The sequence below is a fragment of the Vigna unguiculata genome, chromosome 10 (assembly GCF_004118075.2).
Source record: "Vigna unguiculata cultivar IT97K-499-35 chromosome 10, ASM411807v1, whole genome shotgun sequence".
In the NCBI taxonomy this organism is placed as follows: domain Eukaryota; kingdom Viridiplantae; phylum Streptophyta; class Magnoliopsida; order Fabales; family Fabaceae; genus Vigna; species Vigna unguiculata.
Window position 1 is genome coordinate 21,774,650 of NC_040288.1, and position 24,066 is coordinate 21,798,715.

General features: G+C 33.5%; 2 protein-coding genes and 1 long non-coding RNA gene across 6 annotated transcripts; 1 reads left to right on the forward strand and 2 right to left on the reverse strand.

The window, feature by feature from the left end:
- The first annotated feature begins 369 nt into the window (after positions 1-369).
- LOC114167195 (LIMR family protein At5g01460) lies at positions 370-6,099 on the forward strand. The gene is made up of 14 exons (XM_028052202.1): positions 370-926; positions 1,048-1,133; positions 2,408-2,520; positions 2,635-2,745; positions 3,040-3,138; positions 3,231-3,353; positions 3,556-3,618; positions 3,701-3,765; positions 4,236-4,345; positions 4,460-4,574; positions 4,682-4,747; positions 5,155-5,265; positions 5,406-5,472; positions 5,653-6,099. Exons 1-14 carry the CDS (start codon positions 577-579, stop codon positions 5,698-5,700), a joined length of 1,527 nt encoding a protein of 508 aa, XP_027908003.1. The 5' UTR covers positions 370-576; the 3' UTR covers positions 5,701-6,099.
- Positions 6,100-6,786: 687 nt separating this feature from the next.
- LOC114166551 (GDSL esterase/lipase CPRD49-like) lies at positions 6,787-9,787 on the reverse strand. Its single transcript, XM_028051299.1, has 6 exons — positions 9,543-9,787; positions 8,448-8,525; positions 7,892-8,032; positions 7,720-7,796; positions 7,199-7,348; positions 6,787-7,086 (listed from the first exon to the last, which is right to left on the reverse strand). Exons 1-6 carry the CDS (start codon positions 9,651-9,653, stop codon positions 6,948-6,950), a joined length of 696 nt encoding a protein of 231 aa, XP_027907100.1. The 5' UTR covers positions 9,654-9,787; the 3' UTR covers positions 6,787-6,947.
- A 7,359-nt stretch (positions 9,788-17,146) lies between these two features.
- Positions 17,147-21,014, reverse strand: LOC114166428. 4 transcript variants are annotated; one of them, XR_003599921.1, is made up of 7 exons: positions 19,801-21,014; positions 18,797-19,225; positions 18,479-18,696; positions 17,836-18,299; positions 17,657-17,748; positions 17,506-17,581; positions 17,147-17,306 (listed from the first exon to the last, which is right to left on the reverse strand). It is a non-coding gene; the product is annotated as an uncharacterized LOC114166428 (long non-coding RNA). The 4 variants fall into 4 exon arrangements; XR_003599923.1 differs by lacking the exon at positions 18,479-18,696 and having other exon boundaries at positions 17,836-17,968; XR_003599920.1 differs by having other exon boundaries at positions 17,836-18,696.
- Between the last annotated feature and the right edge of the window lie 3,052 nt (positions 21,015-24,066).

Sequence of the window (24,066 nt, forward strand, 5' to 3'; positions counted from 1 at the left end):
ACATATTTCTCAAATAACATAGTTTATTGGAATTCAAATCCTACATTACTTAATTAAAAATACAAACTAGTATATTCATACAGTTTAAAAATCAATTCGACATTAAATTACTTAGAGAAAAGTAATTTTAACACATTTTCATAAACTAAACTAAAATTTTCTTTTAGAAAATGTTAAATTGTAAATTTTAAACAGTTATACCAACAAAAAAATCTAGAAAAGAAAAGAAAACCAGAAGAGTCATTTATAAAGAAAGTAAATAACCTAAAAAAGAACAAAAAAATGTTAGTGCCAAACAAACAGCGCATTGTATATTCGTTCACAACCTACCTCGACTCGCTAGTACAGCCTGGTCTGAACTTCCGAAACTGTCTCTTCTCACATCCAACAAACAAACCCTGGAAATTACCCCAACACCCTTACCCTCTTCCTACCATTCCTCTCCAAGAGGGGCAAAAAAGTATTTCCCATTCCCGACCCCAACAGAACCAAGTAACCAAAACCTTCCCTCATTCCCAATTTTTCTTCAGATCCGATTAAGCCCTAACCCTAGCTCCCAAATCGCTTTCAGCGAGAATGGGGGACTTCAACCTGGCGCTGGTGATCGTGGCGATCGTGGTATGCGTTATCGTATTCCTCGTCAACGTATATCTCCTCGTCAATTACCAGCACCCCGATGACTTTAACCAGGCCTACTTCCCCAAATTCGTCGTCGTTTTGGGGCTCTCCGTCGCCGCCATCTCCATCCTCATGCTTCCCGCCGACGTTGCCAACCGCCAGGCCTGTCGGCACTCGATCTACAATGGCGCGTGCAACCTCACGCTCCCCATGAAGGACCTCTGGCTCGCGGTGTACATCCTCGACGCGATCCTCGTCTTCTTCGTCATCCCCTTCGCCATGTTCTACTACGAAGGCGACCAGGACAAGTAAGTACGTTGTGCTTTAATTCAAATTTTAAACTTTTAAACTTTTCGTGATTTATTGAAAAAAATTAAAAATTTGTTTGATTTGAGGAAACGCAATGCGTTTTGTTTGTGTTGTGTGTAGGACTGTTGGGAAGCGGATTAAGAGCGCGTTGTGTTGGATGGTGACCACTGCGATCGTCTGCGCTCTTATTTTGGGGATTTTGTATGGTACGTTTTCGTGGTTTTGTTGGTTGTTTTATTTCGGATGTACCTTGTTTCTAAATCTGTTCTGAACGAGGTAGGGGTAAGATGGTTGTTTTGTTGCGTTTTTTTGCGTTTTTTTGGTAGCTGGTGTTCGGTGGGTTTGTTTGGTTGGGTGAGAGTTATGTGATAGTGAATGCAAATGTTGTTTGAGTGGTGATATATAATCACTGTATATAAACCATGCATCTTCTCAATGCCTATTATTTCTGTCTCTGTCTTTGTCGTACCTCATCATTTGCCCAATCATACTCACATTTATTTACTGTTGGGTGTCCATAGATTATTTTCCATGTTTTTGTGGATGGTTCAATGGGTGTGAACAGTGGGATGAAGATTTGGAAGTTGAGAGTGGAATTCGCAGAGTTGATACGCGTTAATGTGAGCGGATTTTTTCGTCTCATGCTGGTGATCACTCATTCGTAGGCATAGAAATCCATTGGTTGTGGCGCTGCTGCTTTCCTTGTGAAGCTATATACTGTGTGTCCATCTTGTAAATTGTATAACTCCTACATTAAGGAAAAGACAAATGGTGGGTTTTTGTGCTGTTTATTGCTTTGTTTGGGGCTGGGGGGTTGAGATAACCGAAGATATCAGTTGGTGAAGTTCCTTGCTGTATGAATGTTTAAGGATTATTTGGTAAGGAAAAGTTGTCTGTTGTGGATTAATGGTTGGGTTTTAAGCTAGTATAGGCTGGGTTGGGATTCTGTGTCGAAGAACAGAAAATTCTCATCGAAGGAGAGTGGATGCGAGAGTAGCTTATGTCATATATGAATTTGATGTGAGTTATGGACACATTGCTAAATACACAATAAGGGGGCAGGCATTTGATTCTGGCTGCCTACATTCTTCATAAATCATAATTAAATAAAATTTCAACCTGTTAGCATTAGTTCGTTAACTGTGTTTCAAGCCCAAAGGGCTCTTTCATGAAGATGTGTGTTATGAATATAAGACCATTCTTCATCCTCACAAATCCATAGGCATAATGTTGCAACTCGCAAGGTATTAATTTCACCTATGCACCAAATACCACCCTCTGAAATTTGTTATCATTAATTTTACTTCATTTTAATCAATATGACAAATATTTTTCATGGCTATAGTTATTATATGAGTGGAAGATTTGTTACTAAGTGTAAAATCTGTTTGTTCATTTTTAAAAATCCACAATTAATTTAACATTTCATATCCACTTTTGCTTCATGTGAGTATTGATCTGCGTCTGACTGATGTATTAGGACTTATTGGAAAGGTGGACTTTACTGTTAGGCATCTCTCTTCTACCACAAAGTCATTTCCTAGTACATGGGAGTTCAGCAGTAGTCAACCATGTATTGAAAACACACATCAGGTCTGTTGTTTCTCTCTCTCTTACCAAAAGTCCATATTTTTTCTCTCTTAAAAGGAATTTCTTTTTTTTTTTGCCTGTGCTCATTCTGATTTTTTCCCTTTGTCTGAAAAAAAGTGTTCTGCATACACTGCCAGTCCTTCATCAGAGAAAACCTGGACCATGCGTACTACCTTTCCAGAATATGTTGTTGCTCTTGCCACTATAGTTGGATCTGTGCTTTTTGCTGTAAGTTAATCCTATCTCATATGGATTTATGAGCAAGATATATCTTTTTTTTCCCTTTTCAAATGATCATACATTCTTTCAATTATCATATTTTTTCTTGTGAAAGTGTGTATGAATTAGGATATTGTGTTAGATCCTTTTGACTCCCTAAAAATTTAAAACTGATCCTATAAATTGCACACAAGCATAAACAACTGCTTATAATGACTCTGGTAATGCCTCGCATCCAAGGTCACAAGTAAATTTATTTCCTATTACTGATGTTAACAATCGATTTCTCACCATTCAATCCAGATATTTGGTGGTGTTGGTATTGCTTGTCTTCCATTGGGACTTATATTTTCTTTCATTCGGCGTCCAAAGGCTGTTATCACTCGTTCACAGTATATCAAGGTGCTATATTCTTTTAGAGCTGGAGACGTACTAAATGTAGATTGAATATGCTGTATTATATTTATCGTGTGGTTTGTTGTTTATGGTTGTAGGAAGCTACAGAATTGGGAAAAAAAGCAAAAGATCTGAAGAAAGCAGCTGAGTCACTTCGTCAGGAAGAAAAAGGTGGTTCAAAGGGTAGGAAATTTCGTAAAAATGTAAAATCAGTGGAAAAGGTAAACTAATATTGGTGCTCTAATGGTACTTTATACTTCCAGCATCGTGTTAAGTATTTTATGTGTACCATTGTTCACATGGACTGCCTTGTATTAATTTGATGTGTGCTTTTTCTAGTGGCTGGTCAAAGTTGTCTACAGTTTATGATTAATTTGTTTGTGGTTATGTTTTTAAACTTACTTATCTTTCATGATTTGCCAGGAGTTGCTTCAATTAGAAGAAGATGTCAAACTTCTTGAAGAGATGTACCCACAAGGAGAAAAGGTAAGTTCCTTGTACATACTGGACTTCTAGCCAAATACAATGTGCTATAGTTCCCCCACTTACTGATCCTGTATGAATGCAGGCTGAGGCAACATGGGCACTAACAGTTCTAGGGTATCTGGCAAAACTTGTTTTGGGAATTTTAGGGTAAGCAATGGCATATAACGATTGAGTTACCTGGAATGCTGGATACAGTAAACTGTCTGTGTGATGATTTTCAGAATGTTCTCTCCTGATAAATTTCACAAAGATGGATAGATAAATAGATTAAATAGTTTATTTTCATTAAAAATTGATAGAATTTAAATTAATGACGGAATGACTGATAAGAAGCGTAAGTAAAATAAAATTAGATGTGGTTATAGAAAAATTAATTTAACTAGGAGAAAATAATGATATTTTAGAGAAAATATACAAAATTAGTTGAATTAAAGTAGTACTAGACGTATAAGAGTGGCAGTTGACACCCCTTTGATGGGGGCAGTGAATACAGCTGCATAACTATTGCTGGGATATTATTACTCTTGCTATCTCTCTGTAATGAGAATCGCTTAATCTAAAAGAGGTTTTTTTGACTTCCATATATCATCTAACATAAGATTTGAAAACTATGCCAGGTTAATCGTATCTGTGGCATGGGTTGCTCACATCATTATCTATCTATTAGTTGATCCTCCTCTTTCTCCTTTCTTGAATGAAGTTTTCATCAAGCTGGATGATATCTGGGGTATGTTGGAATACGCTTACCTTAATATTTGATTACCATAAGTTATAGAGTTCAGATACATTATATTCTAATTTTCATTCTGTTATTCTTCATGATGTCTTCTTCTTTCATCAGGTCTTCTTGGTACAGCTGCATTTGCATTCTTCTGCTTCTACCTTCTCCTTGCTGTGATTGCTGGAGCAATGGTGATTGGGCTGAGACTAGTTTTCTTTACTATTCATCCAATGAAGTAATTAAACTTTGCAGTCTATTATACCATTTCACATTGCTTTTAATTTGTGTTGGTCACATACTAGGACTTGTTGATTACTGACTATGTGAACTTATCTATGGCAGGTGGGGAGCTACTCTCATGAACTCTTTTCTGTTCAATGTGGGGCTTATTCTTCTTTCTTCCATTAGGTCAGTATAGCCTGTAGGATGCATTTTCAAATGTATATAATGTATAGAAGTTTACTTTATTATGGTTGATGCATAGAATCACCATTTGTGTTAAGTTTTTATTTTGTACCTGTATAAATTTTAAAACAATGACTTTCATCCTTCTTTGGTTTAATAGGGTAGGAAGGGATAGTTTAACAAGAGTGCGTCATTGAAAGTGGCCTTACTTTCTGGCTTTGATTTTTCTGTTCAAAAGTTTAAAAGTAGCAGGGAATATTTCTCTGTTGTGCCAGTTATCATGTGTTTAAGGAAGTTATTTATGGACAGTACCAAATAGGGTTCTCTACATAGTGAAAAATTGTTGTGCTGTCATTATAATGTCATTCTGTGAGGACATTGCTGAAAGTTCAGTTGTTTTACCTTTTCAGTGTTATCCAGTTCTGCTCCACAGCATTTGCCTACTATGCTCAAGCAACTGCAGCACAGGAAATATTTGGCCACACCTTGGAGTCTCTTCGTGGGATTAAATATTTGTACAAGTGAGTCAAGCTGGATATTTTTCTCTCCCTTTATCCTCTGATTGGGTGAAGAAAGAACTTAATGTTTTGGATGTATTATTTGTTCTAGCATTTTTAATACCTTACTATTATAATTAACCCATGCATTTTTCATATCGCAGATACAATGTCTTCCAGATCGCGTTTGTTGCATTGGCTGGGTTGACTTTTGTATATTATGCTGCATTTGTAAGTTTCCCGTATAAGCTCATGTTAGGCATTGCTGCCATTACATGAAGATCTTATTAAAAAAAAGAAAAAAGATAAAGAAAATCTGGAGTTTAACTCTGGAGTTTTTTTTTTTTTTTTTCTTTTGTGTGTCGATGATTTTTTCTGATCCTGAAGGGGTTTTGAATTTGGAAATGTCAGGGATGGAGAAGAAAGAAGCCCAGTGGCAGGTTCCAATTGTCTTCATGAGGGTAACGGTTTATTGCGTGGAAGAATGTTTACTAAAGGGTGCCATCGGGAATTCTTATCGCAAAATCTCATTTGAAGTGGCTTTTATTTGGATGTGCATTGGCTTAGTTTTGTTTTTTCTTGAAGATTATAGAGTTGGCTGATATGCATCCGAATAAAATCATTTTCCTGAGGTGTAATCATTGGGTGGGTGCTTGTGATACCACTTAGCTTTTTGATTCTTTCTCCACCCTTGTCCTTGTATGTATGATTCCTTGGTTTGATTTGTGCAAACACATTCTTCTGATTATGTAACGGAATATACCATGAGCAAAAGAGACTATTGGGTTTTTCGTAACCCTTTGATGTATAATGCAACTGTTCCCAAAAACAAATTGTACTAGTCAATGTTTTAATGTTTATGTTTCTCTGTAACGTAGATATCCTATTCCTATACGGACAGGCTGTTGGGTTTTTGCGAAAAAGAAACTTTCGGGTCTGTTGAAGAACGTAATAATCTGTAACAGCAAATCAATACATAGTTTTATAGTAAATATCATGATTTGGGACGCAAGAAAAAAGATGTAGAAACACAATGCAATTATGATGCTAACATGTATAAATCAAACTCTGCTTATACATTTAAAAAGTCAATACTGATTTTAATGATACCAAATGTAATCCAAACATACTTTGGTGACACTTCTATGCAAAAGAACCAGACACCTTTACATGATATTGCTTGATCAATACATTATTTATAAGCCTACATATACCTGAATAAAGATTAATGTAACGTTCTCGCATGACTTTAAAGTGTATAAAATATGCATCTCGAGTTACACGTGTGATGGCATAATAGTATTCATTTTGTGAGAAAATCGGCGAGACGACATTGAATTAAATTTTGTTGGTAGCCCTATCTGTATTTAATTGACATACTAGCGATCTTGTGTGATAATTGGCATATTACAGTGTATTAAATTTCATGTGTCAGACATTATTTTCAGAAGCTAATGGCCATAGTTTCTTTTCGTATGCGATTTTATTTCTATCTTCGAAAGTGCTTTTAGCATGCTACGATATGCTTTAAGAACAACATATTTCTTTAAGCACCTATAAACATTATAAAACCATTCCACTTTGTGATTCAAACTTTGGGTTTTTCTGTAGCTTGAAAATGCAGAATAATTCTACTCCAATTGAGAATTTCCTTGGAAGTTCCCGTTAGAGACATTTATAATACTCTTTCATCGGCACCATTTGGATCATAAAGTGAAATCTTCAGCAAACTCTGTTGGCATTGAGTTCCAGTGCAGACTAGGTTCCCAGTCTGCTTCTCTGAGGACCTTCAATATCTCTTTTGCCACTATTTTGTTTCCCTCATGTGACAAATGAATTCCATCCCTATCAAACAACACCCCATCATATGAATCAATTGTAATTTGTAGATTTATACTTTTCTTTCAGAAACATAAAATAGAAAGAGAGTGAGAGAGAAATTGGAATATATACTTACGTGAAGCAAACATCTAACCAGTCATGCCTTTGCTGGAGTGCAGACCAGAGATCAATGGCTTTCACATTCATCTCACGGCACAACTCCAAACATGCTTCTGAGTATAATCTACATGATTCATTTGTCCTTTTTAATGGCCCCAGTAGATCACTGCTTCAAGTTCAACCATTAATGTTTGTGATTGAAACTATATTTTCAATAAAATCAGGCAGCAAGAATGTCAAAACTTTTGGAGCCCTCCATCCTCTAAATTTATCATGTGCCAGTATACTGATTCAGATATTGTTGGTACAAAGCGAAAGGTGCCACTATCAAGCTTACTCTAAATCTTTAAAAACAATTTATAAGTACCTTTGGCCAGGGTAAAAGTTCGACTTATAAATAAGTTGGTCTACTATGTAGTTAATCATATAGCAGAGATAAAAGTACAGGCACCATAAACAAGTAGAAGTGCAGGAATTACATAGCCTCAAGATAATGTGAAATTATATTGATTAACCAACATCAATTGTAATGAGAACCTGAGCATCTCATGCATTTGCACCTCATTGATGGGAGGGGAACTGAGAAATATTAAGCGAGTCTTCTTTGAAAGGCTCTGACAACCATCGGTAAAATTTCTTAGTATTAAACGTGGATAGAGTACTTGTGTGGAAAAAGAAAGGAAACTTGTGTTCTTGTGTAAGAGTTTACCATTAGATGGATAGCAATATTCCTCATATTTTGAATGTATTCTTGGAGGGGTACATGAGGACTATGGGCAGTTGGATGTGGATGCATAGAATCATTGCCACCAAAGTACACAATTACCAATGATGGTTGATCACCGGCATCCTGAGTTGAAGATGACAGAACAAAAAGTGATTTCCTTTAAGTCAGTCTGAGCAAAAATCAAGTAATCGCGCTGTGCAAAATTGAATATAATGATTAATACTACGGTGTAAGTCCCATTTGATTAGAGATAAGCCGAATATACAATATATAAGTGAGTGCAAATCTTATTTTACAAGTTGATTTTGTAATATTAGATTAAGTTTAATGTTCACCTCTTAATAATATAATAATATATCAGTGTTAGTGTGGTTGCTAAAAATTCAAGTACGAGTTAGCTTGTTGTGGTTCCATATTTACTAACCATTCCAGTTAAAACAACCACATTTTATAATTTGTCGAGAAAAGATGATATGTTGAAGTTGAAGGAAATGTGAGATTTTGAATCAACACAGGAATTAAAACACATGCTCAATACCTTGGGAAATATTTTATCGAGAGCCTGCAGAGCACGTCTTGTATTCCAACCACAATATCCTCTCAAAATTACATCTGCCTATGTCAAGTCAATCTGTGAAAAGTTAAACTCATTTTTCATCTTAATGCTTCACTCACAAGAATTGTGTACAAATATAAATTGACTGCTATATTTCAGAATATTTAGACACTTTAAATGCATGTGTTCTTAAACCACTTTCAAACATAGGATATCTATTATCTATATTATATCTATGTATGTAAGTTATGCAAACTGTGGCGTTGACACCCTCAACAATGATGAGTCATTCTATACGGGTTTTTTTTTTTGCCATCTTCATCTTCAACTGAGCATTAAGAATATATTATATTGATTGATACTTTAAAACGTTTTTTAATATATTTTAAAACTTAAAAATTAATGAACATAAATATATTTTGAAAACACAACAGAAAATTAACATAAACAACCAGGTAGAGAATCCAAATTCAAATAATGATTCTGTATATTCTTTCTGGTCACATCAGTTTTTTTTGTTATGGTATCAATTTTAATTCTAATTCCTCACTCTCTGCTTTTATGGAGAAGACAAATCTCATCCAATACCATGCTACAGGACCACCACTAAGTCACTTTTTTCACCTCCATGATTGACATCTTATTTTTGATTCTCCACAAGATAACGACCAGCCATAATTTCCATATATACATTCATGGAATCAGAATTAGTAAACAGGGCCTAAATTTTCCCAAAAGGGACTGTTCTATTGGGTGAAGTCCTGTTCCCAAAGATTAAAAACTCAACAAAATTTGTAAAAAATAATCATTTAGAGTCTCTTTATGAAACATCAACACAAACAAAACAATTCTTAATGGGTTTTCTCAACATGAAAAATCAAAGCACAACGAGCTTTACCCTCTCGAGAATCATTCATCACAGCAAAAAGTGAGTAAGTAACCTTATATCAGAAAGACCAAGATTGCGCAAATCAAAGTGCATGCACCAAAACCAAAAAGAAACAAAAAACGCAGCATTAACACGAAGATTTGAAACCATGATGCATGAAGAAGAACAAGATGCAACATATCAAATACCTTGCGAGCATACAAGTTGGCAAGGGTAGCTCCCCAACCTTCACAACTATAACTCAGCTCAACTATGGATGAACCAAACAACACAAATTGAGGCCTCACTGGTCCTACCATTTCTCACAATATACATCAATAATTCACTCTCACTTCAATATTTATAGATGTGGATTTGCTTTCTTTGCCTTGTTGCCTTCTCTTGTTGTCATTGGCACAGCACGTTCTGTAGATAACGATATGAAAGTTACGTCCTACTTTTGAAATTTTGATCAATCACATAAATCAGATCAAATAACTTAAGACATGGTATTTCAAGTGCTTTTCGTTTTCCAATCAAAATTAATATTTTACTTTTATAATAAGACAAATTCAAGTATGTTTTAAACCTTTGACTTGTTACCAAATTTTATTTATAGTTCTTAGTATTTTTTTAACTTAATCTAAACAAATTTAGTAAAACAATAAAATAGAATAATTATTAAAGAGGAAAAAGTTTCGAAACATTATTATACATATTTAAGCATGATAAAAACAGATTTAATCACCCTTTGAATTAATTAGAAACGTTTTAATTGAGGGAAAAACTTATGTTTTTATCAAAATCAAGTGTATAATTGATTACAAATTTATCTCATTTATTTTTTTTTAAACATTTTCATTAGAGCTGTCAAAACGGGTAACCCGACCCGACCCGACCCGACCCGACTCGACCTATCACGGGTTGATGATTTAGTGAGCCAACCCAACCCGGCTCATTTTTTAGCGAGCCAAAAAAATTTGAACCCGGCTCGGCTCACCACGGGTTGGCGGGTTAAACGGGTTGACTCACGGGTTGACTTAATTAAAAAAATATTTTTATATTTTTTTTTTTCAGTCAAAACTAAATTGTAATTCTAATTAAAATCTAAATAAACTTTAATACAATCCAAATACAAACCAAAATAAAAAAATACAAATTATTTATGTGTTGGATAAGAAACAACTTAATATGACCCAAATGTAAAGTCCAACTTAATAAAAAAGAAATAAAAATACTTGTGACCCTTTTATCTGCGGGTTGGTGAGCCAACCTAGCTCACCACGGGTTCAATCCGGATGAGCCGGGTCAAAAATCAACCCGTATTGAAATTTGTAAAAAAATTTCAACTCAACCCGACCCGAACCCATGATGAGCCGGATTGGCTCGGAGGTTCCAACTCATTTTGACAGCTCTACTTTTCATATATACTCTTATGTTATAAATTAAGTATATAATTCTGAAACTTAGATTGTTCTTATTCCTTCGATTAAAATTCTAATACCAAACATTTTTAATACTACTGTTTCTATATTTTTAGATTGTATTCACATGTTACTTTTACAAGAAGAAAAATGATCTACCCTCTTTCTTACGGGTTTATTCTTTTCTATCTATCATTTTCATCTTCATTAATAAATTAACTTTAACATTTTTCAATTGTTAATAGTTTAAAATTACTGTATATTATCATTTATATTGTTATTAGGAATTTAATTCATATGTTCAACAATATTAGAATTAAATATTTAAAATATTAGTTATTAGATTATAAGATACTAGTTTTTTAAAAGTCAAAACATCACTGTTTTCAGTTACACTGAACGCAGGCAAAGAACACCTGTACACTGTGTTGTACCATTATAATAAAGTGATATATATATATATATATATATATATATATATATATATATATATATATATATATATATATATATATATATATAATTAAATAACCGACTCTGAGCAACTTGAATGGGTTAGCCCGTGGTATTAGATTATGGTGAAATCTAAGCACGTATATAAACTAAAACAACTTTAGTTTTATAAATGATTTTAAATTTACATTCTAATAGGTAATTTGTTGATATGTTGAATATTAATTTCTTGTTCAAGGTGTTTTTGTAAAACTCGAGTAAGGATTTAAATAGTTTTTAAATGATCAAGAGTTCAAATAATTGCAGTCGTTGGTAGTGTCGAATATCTTCTGAAAAATAAATTTTAAAAGCATGATTTAATTGTGTAACGAGACTAAATTATAACTTTTGTTTTTGTGTTTTTTTTTTTTCATTAAATTTTGAAATTATGATATAGGATTTAATTTTGATCAAGGTTAGTATAACTGATTCATAATTTATTTTTCTTTTTTTTAACATGGCCATCAATTTTGCATTTTCTAAATTAATCTGACGTGACTGAGAGAATAAAGCTAAATATTTTCTGAAGTAATTTATTTGTGAATACTTTTAAACCTAATTCTAATTGGTTCGTTTCCACCACTTGATCGTATTACATCATTTGGAGACGGTGTATCACTTTGAACATCCTATGCATTCAATAAATAAAGAATATAAGTAATTGAATAATTTTAAAATAGCAATACAATACAATTAATTAATTTTCTTGACAAGTGCAAACTCACTTTCCATCTTCACAAACTTATCATCCATATTTGATGAAACTCCACTAAATGAAGCAAAATTGATTCCACTTAATTTTGCAATTGGATATTGCTAGAAAGCAAGTGTAGGACAAGCTCCAAAAGTAAGTGTAGGCCACTAAAGGCTGCAGAATTACAAAATGTCACTCTAGGCCCAAAATGATAGTCCAATCACTTGAATGACGTGGAAATGATGTGGAAACTCTCTTTGTAAGATCTAGGAAAATTTAGAATAAGTAGAAATCAATGGGAGGAATTAATGACTTGATTAGGATTGTTAATTTATTTAATTTACTGAATTATGAAATATGGGGATAATTATTTAAGTGAATTAAGTTGTGATTTTATGTATTTTAATTATTGTATTTATGTATATTATGTAGAATATGTGTTTATATATTAATAGTGTGCATTAAATCATGAGAAAGTGTTTGGTTTAGTGGTGATCAAATCCGTTAGTGCTTTGAGGTCAAGTGTTTGAATGTGGCTGGTGTTCATTTATGTGGTTTTTCTCTCTCCTCCTTTTGTGGAAGTCACATTATCTTCTTGTATTGCTTTTGAAATCAACATGCAATATTTTATTTTTGTTGTTGTCACACCCAAAATAAATTACGACAAGTATATGGGCAATATTTTATTTTTTTTGTTGCCACACCTAAAATAAATTACAAGTATATGGGTTTCAAATATTTTTGTAAATCTTAAATGAAGAAGATAAGAAGATATGTTGTTTTGATTCTAGGGTTTAGGTAGAGGAGGTAAAATACTTTAGTTCTAGGTTCTTAAGGGTGAGGAAAGAGAGAGTGTGCACATGGAAAAGAAAAAAAAGGTTAGAGAGAAACCGTGGAGAGGGAAAGAAGAGACTGAGGGAAGGAAGAGACTGCGGGAAGCGTAAGCCCTTCAAGGATTATTACAAGAGGTAAGGGAAGCTGAGTTTGCTTTCCTGTTGTTGTTTGCAGTTAAATCTTATCTTCGTTTCTTTTATTCTGGTTGATTTACGTATGAACAATGGAGGAGTGTGCATGGATATCTGGTATTGTGATGAATACTGCACTTGTTTGTTGACATATTATTTTCCTTTTCTCTCTAATTATGTTTCTATTCTGGTATTGATGTTGGAAATGTGGTGCAGATTTTTTGTTTTCGTTAGCCACCAAGTTTTCCTCTTTATTTGGTGTTTTGTATGAAATCCAAGTCCTTCATGACTAGGGTTTTCTGTGACAGTGCTGGTCCTTATTTTCTTTTTTCTATCTATAGAGTTATAAATCATAGTATTGTATGGTTTTATGATTTTTGTGGTGGGAGAAAGGGTTACGTTTAAGTGGTGTTTGTTTGGCTTTTCTTTTTACTTATGTATTACATTACAGTGCTTGGGGGAGGGGTCCACGAATTATCATAGGATTTTTTGCAGCCTTTAGATTCAATTGCTAGGTATAACATAGTGCTAGTTTCCTTTCTCGAGTTTTTGAATGCATGTGTCACGTGGGCATCATAGTAGTATATGAGTGTGCTGCCAAGGGCTTGTGGTGCATAGAAATATTGTCGTTGGTGCATGGTAGAATTTGTAAGGTCTTGTATGCCATCTTTTCCATTCAATGTTAACATATATTATTATTTATGTGAGGGGCATAGCATGGGAGTGAGAGAGTCTCCATGGGCCATGTTTCATGTAGTTTACGTGCAATGGTTTCCTTAGATTTCAAGTGCAACTTTCCACATTTTCTAATTGCCTCACGGGTTTTGTAAACTAGCTTTTGGTCTTTTTCCTTTTGATTTCTCTTTTACGTTAAGGGTGCAATGCATGATTTCAATGGTTTGGTCAAGCACCTTAATATGGTAAGATCTTGGAGTTTTGATGTGACGTTGTAATATGTGGGACCAAATTTTCTTATGATTCACGTGTTGTAGCTCTTAGGTTCTTCCATTATTCACTTTGCGTGGTAGGTGAAGAGTAGTCTTGATGTTTGCAGGGTCTGCATGCATTTTTGGGTTGTAGGGATAGTTCTTGGTTGTGCTTAATTCATTACAATGCTCTTATTTTTGTTGATGCAACCTCTCATGTAGGGTTTTCACAGTTAGAACCATGACTTGGTTTTCTTTCTCTTTGTTTTTGGTGCAGCCACATACTTTATCCTTAACTTCTTTTTACTCTTTCTACTTTGACGTAACTAAGCTTGTTAAAAATGTGGGGCCACATGCTTTTCTTTCCATTCTTTAGATTTTTGGTGGGGACCACATGTAAAGGCATGTTTTTAATTTGGTGGTGCAGTGTGTGTTAATGTTTCACCTTTAGATTAATGAGCTTGAAACCTTTGATGGGGCAACATTATGTAAATGAGTGCATCCAAGGTTTTTATATTTTTTTTTCTTAGCCACGAGTCCCACGTAAAGCCTTTTTGGTTTCTTTTCTCCTTTGAATTCACTTTCATGGTTTACATTTTAAGGTGCATTACATGATTTTCATTAGGTACACTTATGCTACTTATGCTAATGTGTTAAAACATTTAATTCTTTGATGGGACATTGGTGCTTTCGAAAGGTTGTCTATGTTTTCTTGCATCATGCAAGTGTTGTGTGTTATTCACATGGTGCAGTGGTTTCGTTTCTTTATTCTCTCCCATGTTTGTCTCTTTCACAATTGGTATCTCATGATTCAAAGGGGTGTACGAAATCCTCATCTTCGTTTGTGGCAACGTTATAGTGTATGTATATTGGGTTGTAGTGCATTTCCACGTTAAGTTTCCTATATGCATAATTGTTTTAGCTATCACTCATGCGTTAATATTAGTGGTGTGGTGTAGTTTTAATTACTTCCACTAGCTTGTTATCATACTTGTTTTAGTGCTTGAAGAGATACCTATTCTGCATGTGGTTATGTTTTATTTACAATTTCTTTCTCTGCATAAACCTAATATTTTTCCTTCTTAGTGACTTGTGCATGAAATACTTTGAATCTTGGTGGACAATTTCTTGGGGTTCTTTCTTGTTACGTGAGGGTATAGTAAGAGACATGGGTTGCACGATTAAGGAGTTTAAGTGGTAGTTTGAGGATAGTTACTTGCGTGTGATGTTATCTTTGTGTTTGAATGAATGTCACTCATTAAGTTCATTGCTTGAATTTATTGGTTGATAAGTTTAGGGGTTTTTGTTGTGGAACTTTATTTCCCATGCATGATGTGGTGGTTTGTATTTTGTTGGCAATCTGTAACTCTAATGTGTTGCATGTTGGGAATGTTTTGCTTGCTTGAAGTGAAATTAAGTGTTGTGTGAGGTTTTCCGTACCTAGAGACCCAGTGATTTCTCTTTCGCCTGTGTGAAGTAGTGGAAAGGGGTCCTCTTCGCCTGTGTGAAGCAGTGGTAGAGGATTTGTCCGAGTGTTGTACTCTCTTGTTTGTGCGAAGCAATGGTGAGAGGAAAGATGTTTCGCCTTGTTTTGGCTCGTTGCGGGTATAGTGTCTAATGTGCGATGCATCAACGTTTTTACTCATAAGTCCTTGAGGAATAAGGGAGATAGTGTGGCTGCGATAACGGGACACATCGAACTATCTATTTCTAGGAAACTAGATGTTGTTGTGGGATAAAAGATCGCGAAAAACCAAAGCTTGATTATGATTAAGGATTCTAGATGAATGTGATAGTCTGTTTGGTTTGGTATGGTTGTTTGGATTTTGGGGGTTGTGTGTGTTAAAACCAAAGCTTGATTATGATTACTATGTTTAAGTATTTTACTTGGATGAGATTTGTCATGCTTGATTTTGGATATTATTTGTCATGTTTGGTTTTGTTGAAATTCTTTTATATATCATTGTCTATGGTTAGCTTACCCCTATTTGTTTATTTGTGTGTTTGTTGTGTGTGCGATGATAGTATAACATGTGTGTTATACGAGAGTAGATGATAATGCAGATATTTTTGGCATGGAGTAGATTGATGAGAGGCTGGGGTGAACTCGGGAGTTCTTATAATTTATTTAGTTGTTTTAAATCAGATACTAAAAACTATGTAATTTTCTTTTGTTTACAATTGTTATTTGAATTTTTTTGACAAATTGGCTTGTTAAACTATGTAATTTAAATCAAATTAAAAGTATTTTTATTAGTACATTTTCAATGATTTTCCCTTTCACCAAACGCGTTCATTTTCTAACTTTCTGTGACATCTCAAAATTTGGGTGTTACACTCTTCATCTTAAGATTAAATTCCAAGCTCCAAAATTGCTTCATAAAAATACCTAAAAAATAATTAGAAACAAAAATTAAGCCCATTAATGCAAAATTAATCAAAATTCGGAATAATGGCCCAATGAAACCCAATTGATGAAAATGCACTAACAATAGACATTTAAGCACTAAACAACTATCAAGGTGGGCACAAAAAGGTAATAGAATAAGGGAAAATAATGACTCATCATTGGACAAATAAATATTTGGACATCTATCTAGATTTTTAAAGTCATATGTCTTTTAAACCAAACTTCAAAGTATCTTGGAGAGATATTTAAAAGAGAATTTCTAACATCTTTATGCAACAATCCTCAAGAATGAAGCCCAAGTAACTCTACCTATGCATATTTCGGAGAAGATGGTCTTTAAAGTATATCTTGATAGGGGTTGACCTTACCTTCATCCTCTTAACATGAAGAAGCTTTTAAAGAAGTAGAGGAGGAGGACTTGGAGCTTTTCAGGCCTAAACCAAATTGACGTACCATCACTAGTGCAGAAAGAATTTTTGGCCGCGGTTATTTTTGCAATTCTGCTCCAGTTCTAGAACCGAGACATATTAGGACAAGGCAAAAAAGATGCAACTTTTAGCCCCAGATCTCAACCGAGGTAGAAACTCTTTATTCTGCCTCGGTTTTGTAGATAACCGAATCCATATAGTCCATAATTAAAAAAACTACTTTTGAAATACACTTGGCTTTTGGCTTTGGTTCAGGTATAACCAAAGCCCTATGTCCCAACTTTTAGCCTCGGTTCATACCATAACCGAGACCTATGTGCGTTTCTGCTTTAGTTGGTGTAGCAATCGAGACCATATGCATGTTTTTTTTAACATAAATTTTATGTTTTTGGTTATTCTCACATATTTTAACCTACATATTTAAGCAAACCAGACTAAAACAGAACAAAAAAAAAAGATAATTCATTTTATGAAACCCAACATCATCCAATGTCTAAATACATATAAAAGTCTTTAGTTACAACAAGTGAATATCCTAATTAACATTATCGTACATTTGAATTATAAATTTAGCACAAATTATCCTACCAAACTTTATGGACTTTGCGAGAATTGGTGCAGTACTCTTGAATGTCTGCAAAATAAGACATTAACTTTCAATTCAAATATATATTACTATTTCCTAACTAGTTTTCATTCATTGCATTACATAGTAACTGCACTCATAAAAGCCAATTTTTTTTATTACACTACAATATATGAACACCATTATAAATAATTAAGGAAGAAAACTAAATCAAACAACTATAAATGTATGGATAAAGATACCAAACCTGGAGGGATAACCACACAAGATTTTTTGCCTTAGTCGTTGATCTCCCTACCAACATGTTATGTCCAACAATTGAACTATGATAAAGGGAATGTGTTAGGATACTTTTATATAACAAAGAATATTCATAAGATTGACATTGAGGTTCTTACCAATCTATTACTTGTCTAAGATGGCTGGGGGGAGGGAGGTGCAAGGAGCAAAACCACACAACAAGGTTCTCCCCCAAGGAACCCACAAGTAGCTGTCAATGACGCCTCAAAAGAAAATAAATTAATTGTTATGTGTTATAATGATAGATTATATTCACAAGTTAACAAAGATGACTTACCCAACAATATAAGGGACAAAATAAATTTCTTTACCCCATTGAAAAAATTTGGTCATATATGCTTGGGTGTCGTCAAACTTGTTGCCTTCATGAGTGAGTCGGGGGTTTGTAAACCAATATACATCACTCAACCCTGTATTTTCAGCGACACCACACATATACTTAAACACAAAATTGATTTGATATAAGTGAATAGATGAAAAAAAAAAATCAAATAACAGTAATAACTAAAAGGCTTATATCATCCATAATTGAATAATGGTAATATTCAGTTCATCTTGTCCTGATGCAAGCTCCAAGACATCTTCTATATGCAAGTATAGTGGAATCTCAAGGTCTCTCCAAAAAATATTAGAATCCTAAGGAACCTGCATCAACTTATCAATGATGATTTCATCGAGTTGGTGTAATGCACCAAGAGGATCGTCCAAAGAGAGAGGAATCTTCTTTGGTTGAGGATTTTCCTGTCGATGCAACTAAGTTTAAATGGAATACAATTTAAGGTTGAATATAATTAGCATGTAAACTTAAAAATTTAGTATATGGTGGGTTTGAGAGTCTATATCGGGGGGTCAGAATTAGAATCAACTAAATCTCTAGGCCAAGTGAGGAAACATTGGAATGCCTCTGTCATCGTATATACCTTATTTGTTGGCACAAGAAACAAGAACCTCTTCTATCGTGACCTTAACCTCATCCTCCGATAACTCTATACCATGAAGAATTATGGCTGCCTCAAATACTTTTCCATGAGCCACTAGTGTCTTTAATGTACCATCGCGAATATTTAGCTGACATGAATGAGTGTCGTCCATGTCATCCCTTGGTATGGGTGGAGTTGAACAAATCCCCTTCAAGCTTCTACTTGTCAGAGTGAATGTTTTATGTATGTTACTTAATTATTTGATTAAATATCTTTTATTCAATTCATAACTTATAGAAAAAAGATTGTTAATTTTACCCGTGGGAGGCATAAATGGTTCTGTTGGAGAAGATAAGTGCGAACGAATGCCATAACTCTCGAATTGTTGTTGGAACTAGCGCATAACATTATCAGTCACCTCCTTAGTTATTTCTTGCGTCAGTCTTTCTTCATAATCAATAGTGTGTCTACATGAAGACTGATGAGAGGAGGCACCAAAATATTGGTGTATGCTAACTCCTGATCCAGCACCACGCACACGTCTAGGGTGCTCAGACCGTCCAGCTGCAGCAACAAATATGTCATGACGACCTTCTGGAGTGAAACCTCCTTAGGAGCTCTGTTAAACCAACAAGCCAACAATGGAAACAACATCGACTCTAATCGGCGAGTGTGGCAGTGACAATTGGTGTGTGTGGAGGTTCTTTTTTATCGAGGTGGAAGCGCGAATAGTGTATAGGTGGAATTCTGCACCCACAATGGGAAATTACTCTTTAATGGCCTAAACCCCAAACTTAAACTTACTTAAAGGAAATGCATATTGAGGAGGAATTCTTGATATGGAAAGCAAATCTTTAAGAGTGACTTTATAATTGAATTTATTTTTATGAGTGATTTTTAAGAATGATGGTTGTCTAGTTACAACTTTTTAGATAATTCTAGATTAACATTGGCAAATTGATTGCACTATCAACGACCAAGTATCAAGCCAAGTGAGTATAAAGAGTTCAACTAGCATTCTCACAATTTCTAACAAGGCATCAAACTTTAATTCAGAAAAAACATTAAAGAAAAAATATGTAGTTAGTATCACATTGTCCTTAACATAAATTGGCTATTGCGACTTTTTTAAGTCCTATCGGGCTTGTACATGAATTCAAATTTCAAATCAATCTCTACAGAACCTAAAACCTTATCAACATTTACTCAAATTCATATATATATATATATATATATATATATATATATATATATATATATATATATATATATATATATATATATATTCAGAGTATATACTGTAGTACAAAAAGTAGAAGTACCTTGTAATGATATTAAGTTGTTCAACCACCTCTAATTGGAGGTATTATTGCCAACTCATTTGTGTCTTTAACAATGCTTGACTCAGTTGTATACTTCTCATTTAGAGCAAAGACCATACACCCTTTGATTTCTTCAAACCTGGAAACTTCACAACAAGCTTTTTTCAAACAATCATTAGTACTTCTACATGGCACCTCCAGCAGCATCTCACTCAAGCGAGTGAGATAACGTGCTCTAGCAAAAACAAAACTTTTATCTCCACTTATGAACTTCCATTCTTAGTATCATCTTCCATCATATCCTTTTCCTGCTTACAAGTTGTTAGATACAAACTAATACTAACTAGACATGTTTCTACAAGCTTCCATTGCGAATGAAATCGGTGATAAGAAGCTTGCAAGGCAACCATATTGGGGAAACGAACCTTGCAATGGCTTCCATTATAGACCACTTGACGTCACCCTCATTGAGTCGCTGAATACCCACCACATTTAACATAATGGAAGACTCTCTTCCGACCCCGACTACCTTGTACACAATCCCACTCCTACTCTTTCCAGCAACATATGTAAACACACTATGCAAATCCTCCAACTCCACCTTAAACCTTTTGTCCACCACAACAAATTTACCATCTTGCCCTTCACACACATCCACCTAACCCTCCAACTACTGGCCCCCAATTTGCCCTCGTCGTCACCACCCCACCGTCATCCAAAAGCCCACAATGAGAGAGAAATTTTTCCAACCGCAACTCGAAGCCCAAAGATGACAAGAACCGCGACGAAGCCACCACCGTGTGGTTTCACTCTCTGGTATAAGCCTTCAGGGTGGAGCGCATTGGGGTTTTGAGGGAAACCTTTTTTAAGGTTAGTAAAAATCCCAGGCTTTTGCGCTTCAGGGCATGCGATTTGCAAAGAGAGGCCACAAAGTCCACGGTCTCCAAAAAATTCATTGGGACCCTTGTTTAGCAGGGATCCCACCTGGGGATTTTCCTGGTGAGGTTGTTGTGGTGGAGGTAAAGGCTCATAGCCACAGGTAGGTTAGCAAGAGTGGATAAAATCCCACCGGAGAAGAAGTTGAAAGAAAGATGGAGAGTTCTAATGAGAGAAGTGAGATCGGAAAGGGTAGAAGGGAGGAAACCACACTACTAGGTGATTCAGGATGGTGTCGTCGTGATGGAGTGTAATGATCTATAGAGAATTTGGTGAGTTGTGCCATTTGAGTTAAAATGGGTGAAAATGTTTGTTTCATGTGAAATTTGGATAGAAGAAAAAAATTAGGTTGGAAAATAAAACTAAAATGAAAAATAAAAATTAATTCAATTTTAAATTTTTTATTTATTTAAAATCCGTATATAAATTATGTATCAAATATATATCTTCATTTACATACAAACTTTACATATGGAAAGGTGGATAATTATTAATTTTCTATTACATACGAAACAAATCCATATGTAATGCGATTTTATATACATATACAAATTTGTATGTAAAATCTGTATGTAAAAGTTAATTTATCTACAAATTATAATCCGTATGTAATTATCTATCGATAATTTTGATTTTTTTTTTGTAGTGAGAGAAAACGATGCAACAAAGTTGAAGATGAACAATAGTACAATCATGATTTTTGAATCCCTAATTAGTTTTATAGTCTCGATTCAATTTTTAACCGAGGAAAAATAAGACTTTAGGCCCCAGTTCAACATCCACTTGAGGCCAAAAGCCACTCTCCCAGCGACATTTTTGAAATATCAACAAACTTTTCGGCTTCAGGTCAGTAAAACATAAGCAAAAAAGGACTTTTGGGACTGATTATGTAACAACTGAAACAAGAAACCATATTCTGCTTTGGGTATGAAGGGAACAAAGTCAATAAAGTTGGCAAGAATTGCAAAAATGTCACTGCATAATTATATGTTTCGGTTTTGAGTAAACCGAAGCATATAATCCGAAGCAAAATAAAAAAAACTACATTGGTGCATAACATATTTTCCATATAATTGAAAGTATATATATTTATGATGAAAAAACCTTTAAGAGAACTCTAATAGAGGTCGAAAGTTGTTCACACCATGAATAATAAGATGTATATAGATCACTACTTTCTCAAGCCTGCACAAACTCACTAGAAGACATAACCATGTTCTTTCTCCAAGAACTTGGGTTCTACCACTGAAAAGAGCTTCAAAACATTCCAAAGGGATTATACAACCCTTATGAGATGTCTTTCGACGCCATCAACCCTGAGTTGAAAGCTAAGCGTCTATCAAAAGAAGATAAACATAAGTTAAAAGAAGAGATGAAGAAAGACTAAAGAAAGAGTAAAAGTTAACTTGAAAACGAGAGCTAATGCACAAGCCAAGGTAGAAATTGTTGTTGTTATCAACCTTATTCTGTTGGAAATATTTTATTATAATTTAAAAAATAAATAATTAAAATAAAAAAACTTATTGTTACTCATGTTTTTATAGACCTTTAATTTATGGGTTAATGTGTTTTATGGCTAACGGCTATATTCTTATTACACTTTACTGCTTTGTCTCCTTTTGTTACCTATAAATACCACCTAGGTGCATGGGGAAGCACACAACAACAGAGACAACAAACACTAGAGTCTTTCTTAAAAGTGTTTTTCTTTTCTTTTCTGTATTATCTTTAAGACAGTGGTGTTCATAAGGTTTAGAGATCCTTCACTACACTCGATCGATCTAACGGGTTGTTGTATCTTGGGAGAGAAACGCATATGATAAAAAACACATATGATTGTGTATTGATATATTTGTTTAGCCTTGTGCAGTAGGGGCGTTTTCTCTCTAAGGATAGCGCTATGCGTGTCTCAACCTAGGATATTTCTACTCCTTACCTTTTATCTTTTATTTATTATTGTTATTATAATTGTTGATCTTTGATTAAAATTCATTGTTTTATATATTGTCTTAGTATTATTATTGATTTAATAATTATTATTATATTATTTCATATTTATATTATTATTAGTATTCTTTGAGTAATCTTTTTCTAACATTCTTAGAGAGAAAAATTATTACTATTTCTTTTTTTATTACTCTTTTGTATTCAATTCTAAAATTAAAAACAATATAAAGTTGAAGACTGCAAAACACATTTTGTGAACTAATGTGTTTCTTATGGTTATAATTAAATCAGCTTCAACTAAGCCTAAAAATTGATGTGTATAATTATTTCTATTTCTATTGGTAACAATAAATAAAATTATGGATAAATGATATTCCTGCTCATTGAATAATTTTTTGTGATGTCTATAGTTAATATTTTTGTTGTTATATTAATTTATGCTTTAATATTGTCTATTCTTACCATTGATAAAGATGTTCTATATCATGTATATATTTTAAGTATTTTGTATGAAAATAATTGTGAAATGTTTGTCATTCTAAAAATATTATTGAGTTGTGAAACTTTGCATTTGCAAAGGAAAAAAATTATCTTGATATTGATATGAAAAAAAAAGATCGATGATAAATATAATCTTTATCAAATTTATGAATTCAAAATTATTGTTTATGACATGAAATTAAAATGAATTATTTTAATTGATATCATGTTTAAGATCATTTAAATGTTGATAAAAGAAGAAATCTCCATATGATGAATTTTCATGTTTCTGAATTTAGAAACTTTCTTGTACTCAACAAGGTTATGAGATGGTTTCCAAGTGCAATAAGATTATTATTTCTAAACATGTATCTTGGTTGATAAATGATATATTTGTGATGGTTTGTTTGAGTTAAACACCTTTATCTTGTAATAAAATATTTATAAGTTTTCTTTGATTATTACAAAATGTTGAAAGTTGTGATATATTACAATTGTTGAGAAACTAGTACTTTTACCCGTGCAATGCACGGGGCACGAGATTTTAAAATTTTAAAAATTAAAAAATATAATTAAATTTAATAATTTTTTATAAAACTAAATAAATTTTTAATTAATTTTATGATAAAAATTTATTTAAATTATTTATATATTTTTTTAACAAAATATATTGTATATAATTATTTTAAATAATATATTAAAATCAAGTTAATTAAAATCAAGAAATTAAATAAAATTTTAAATAAAATATTTAATAGATAATGTAGAAAAATGTAATAGTTGATTTTTTAATAACAAAGATGACGAACGATATATAAATTGTTAAGTAGACTCTATAAAAATACAAAAATAGACAATAAAAAATGTAAAGAGTAGACAATATAAAACTATAAATGATAGGCC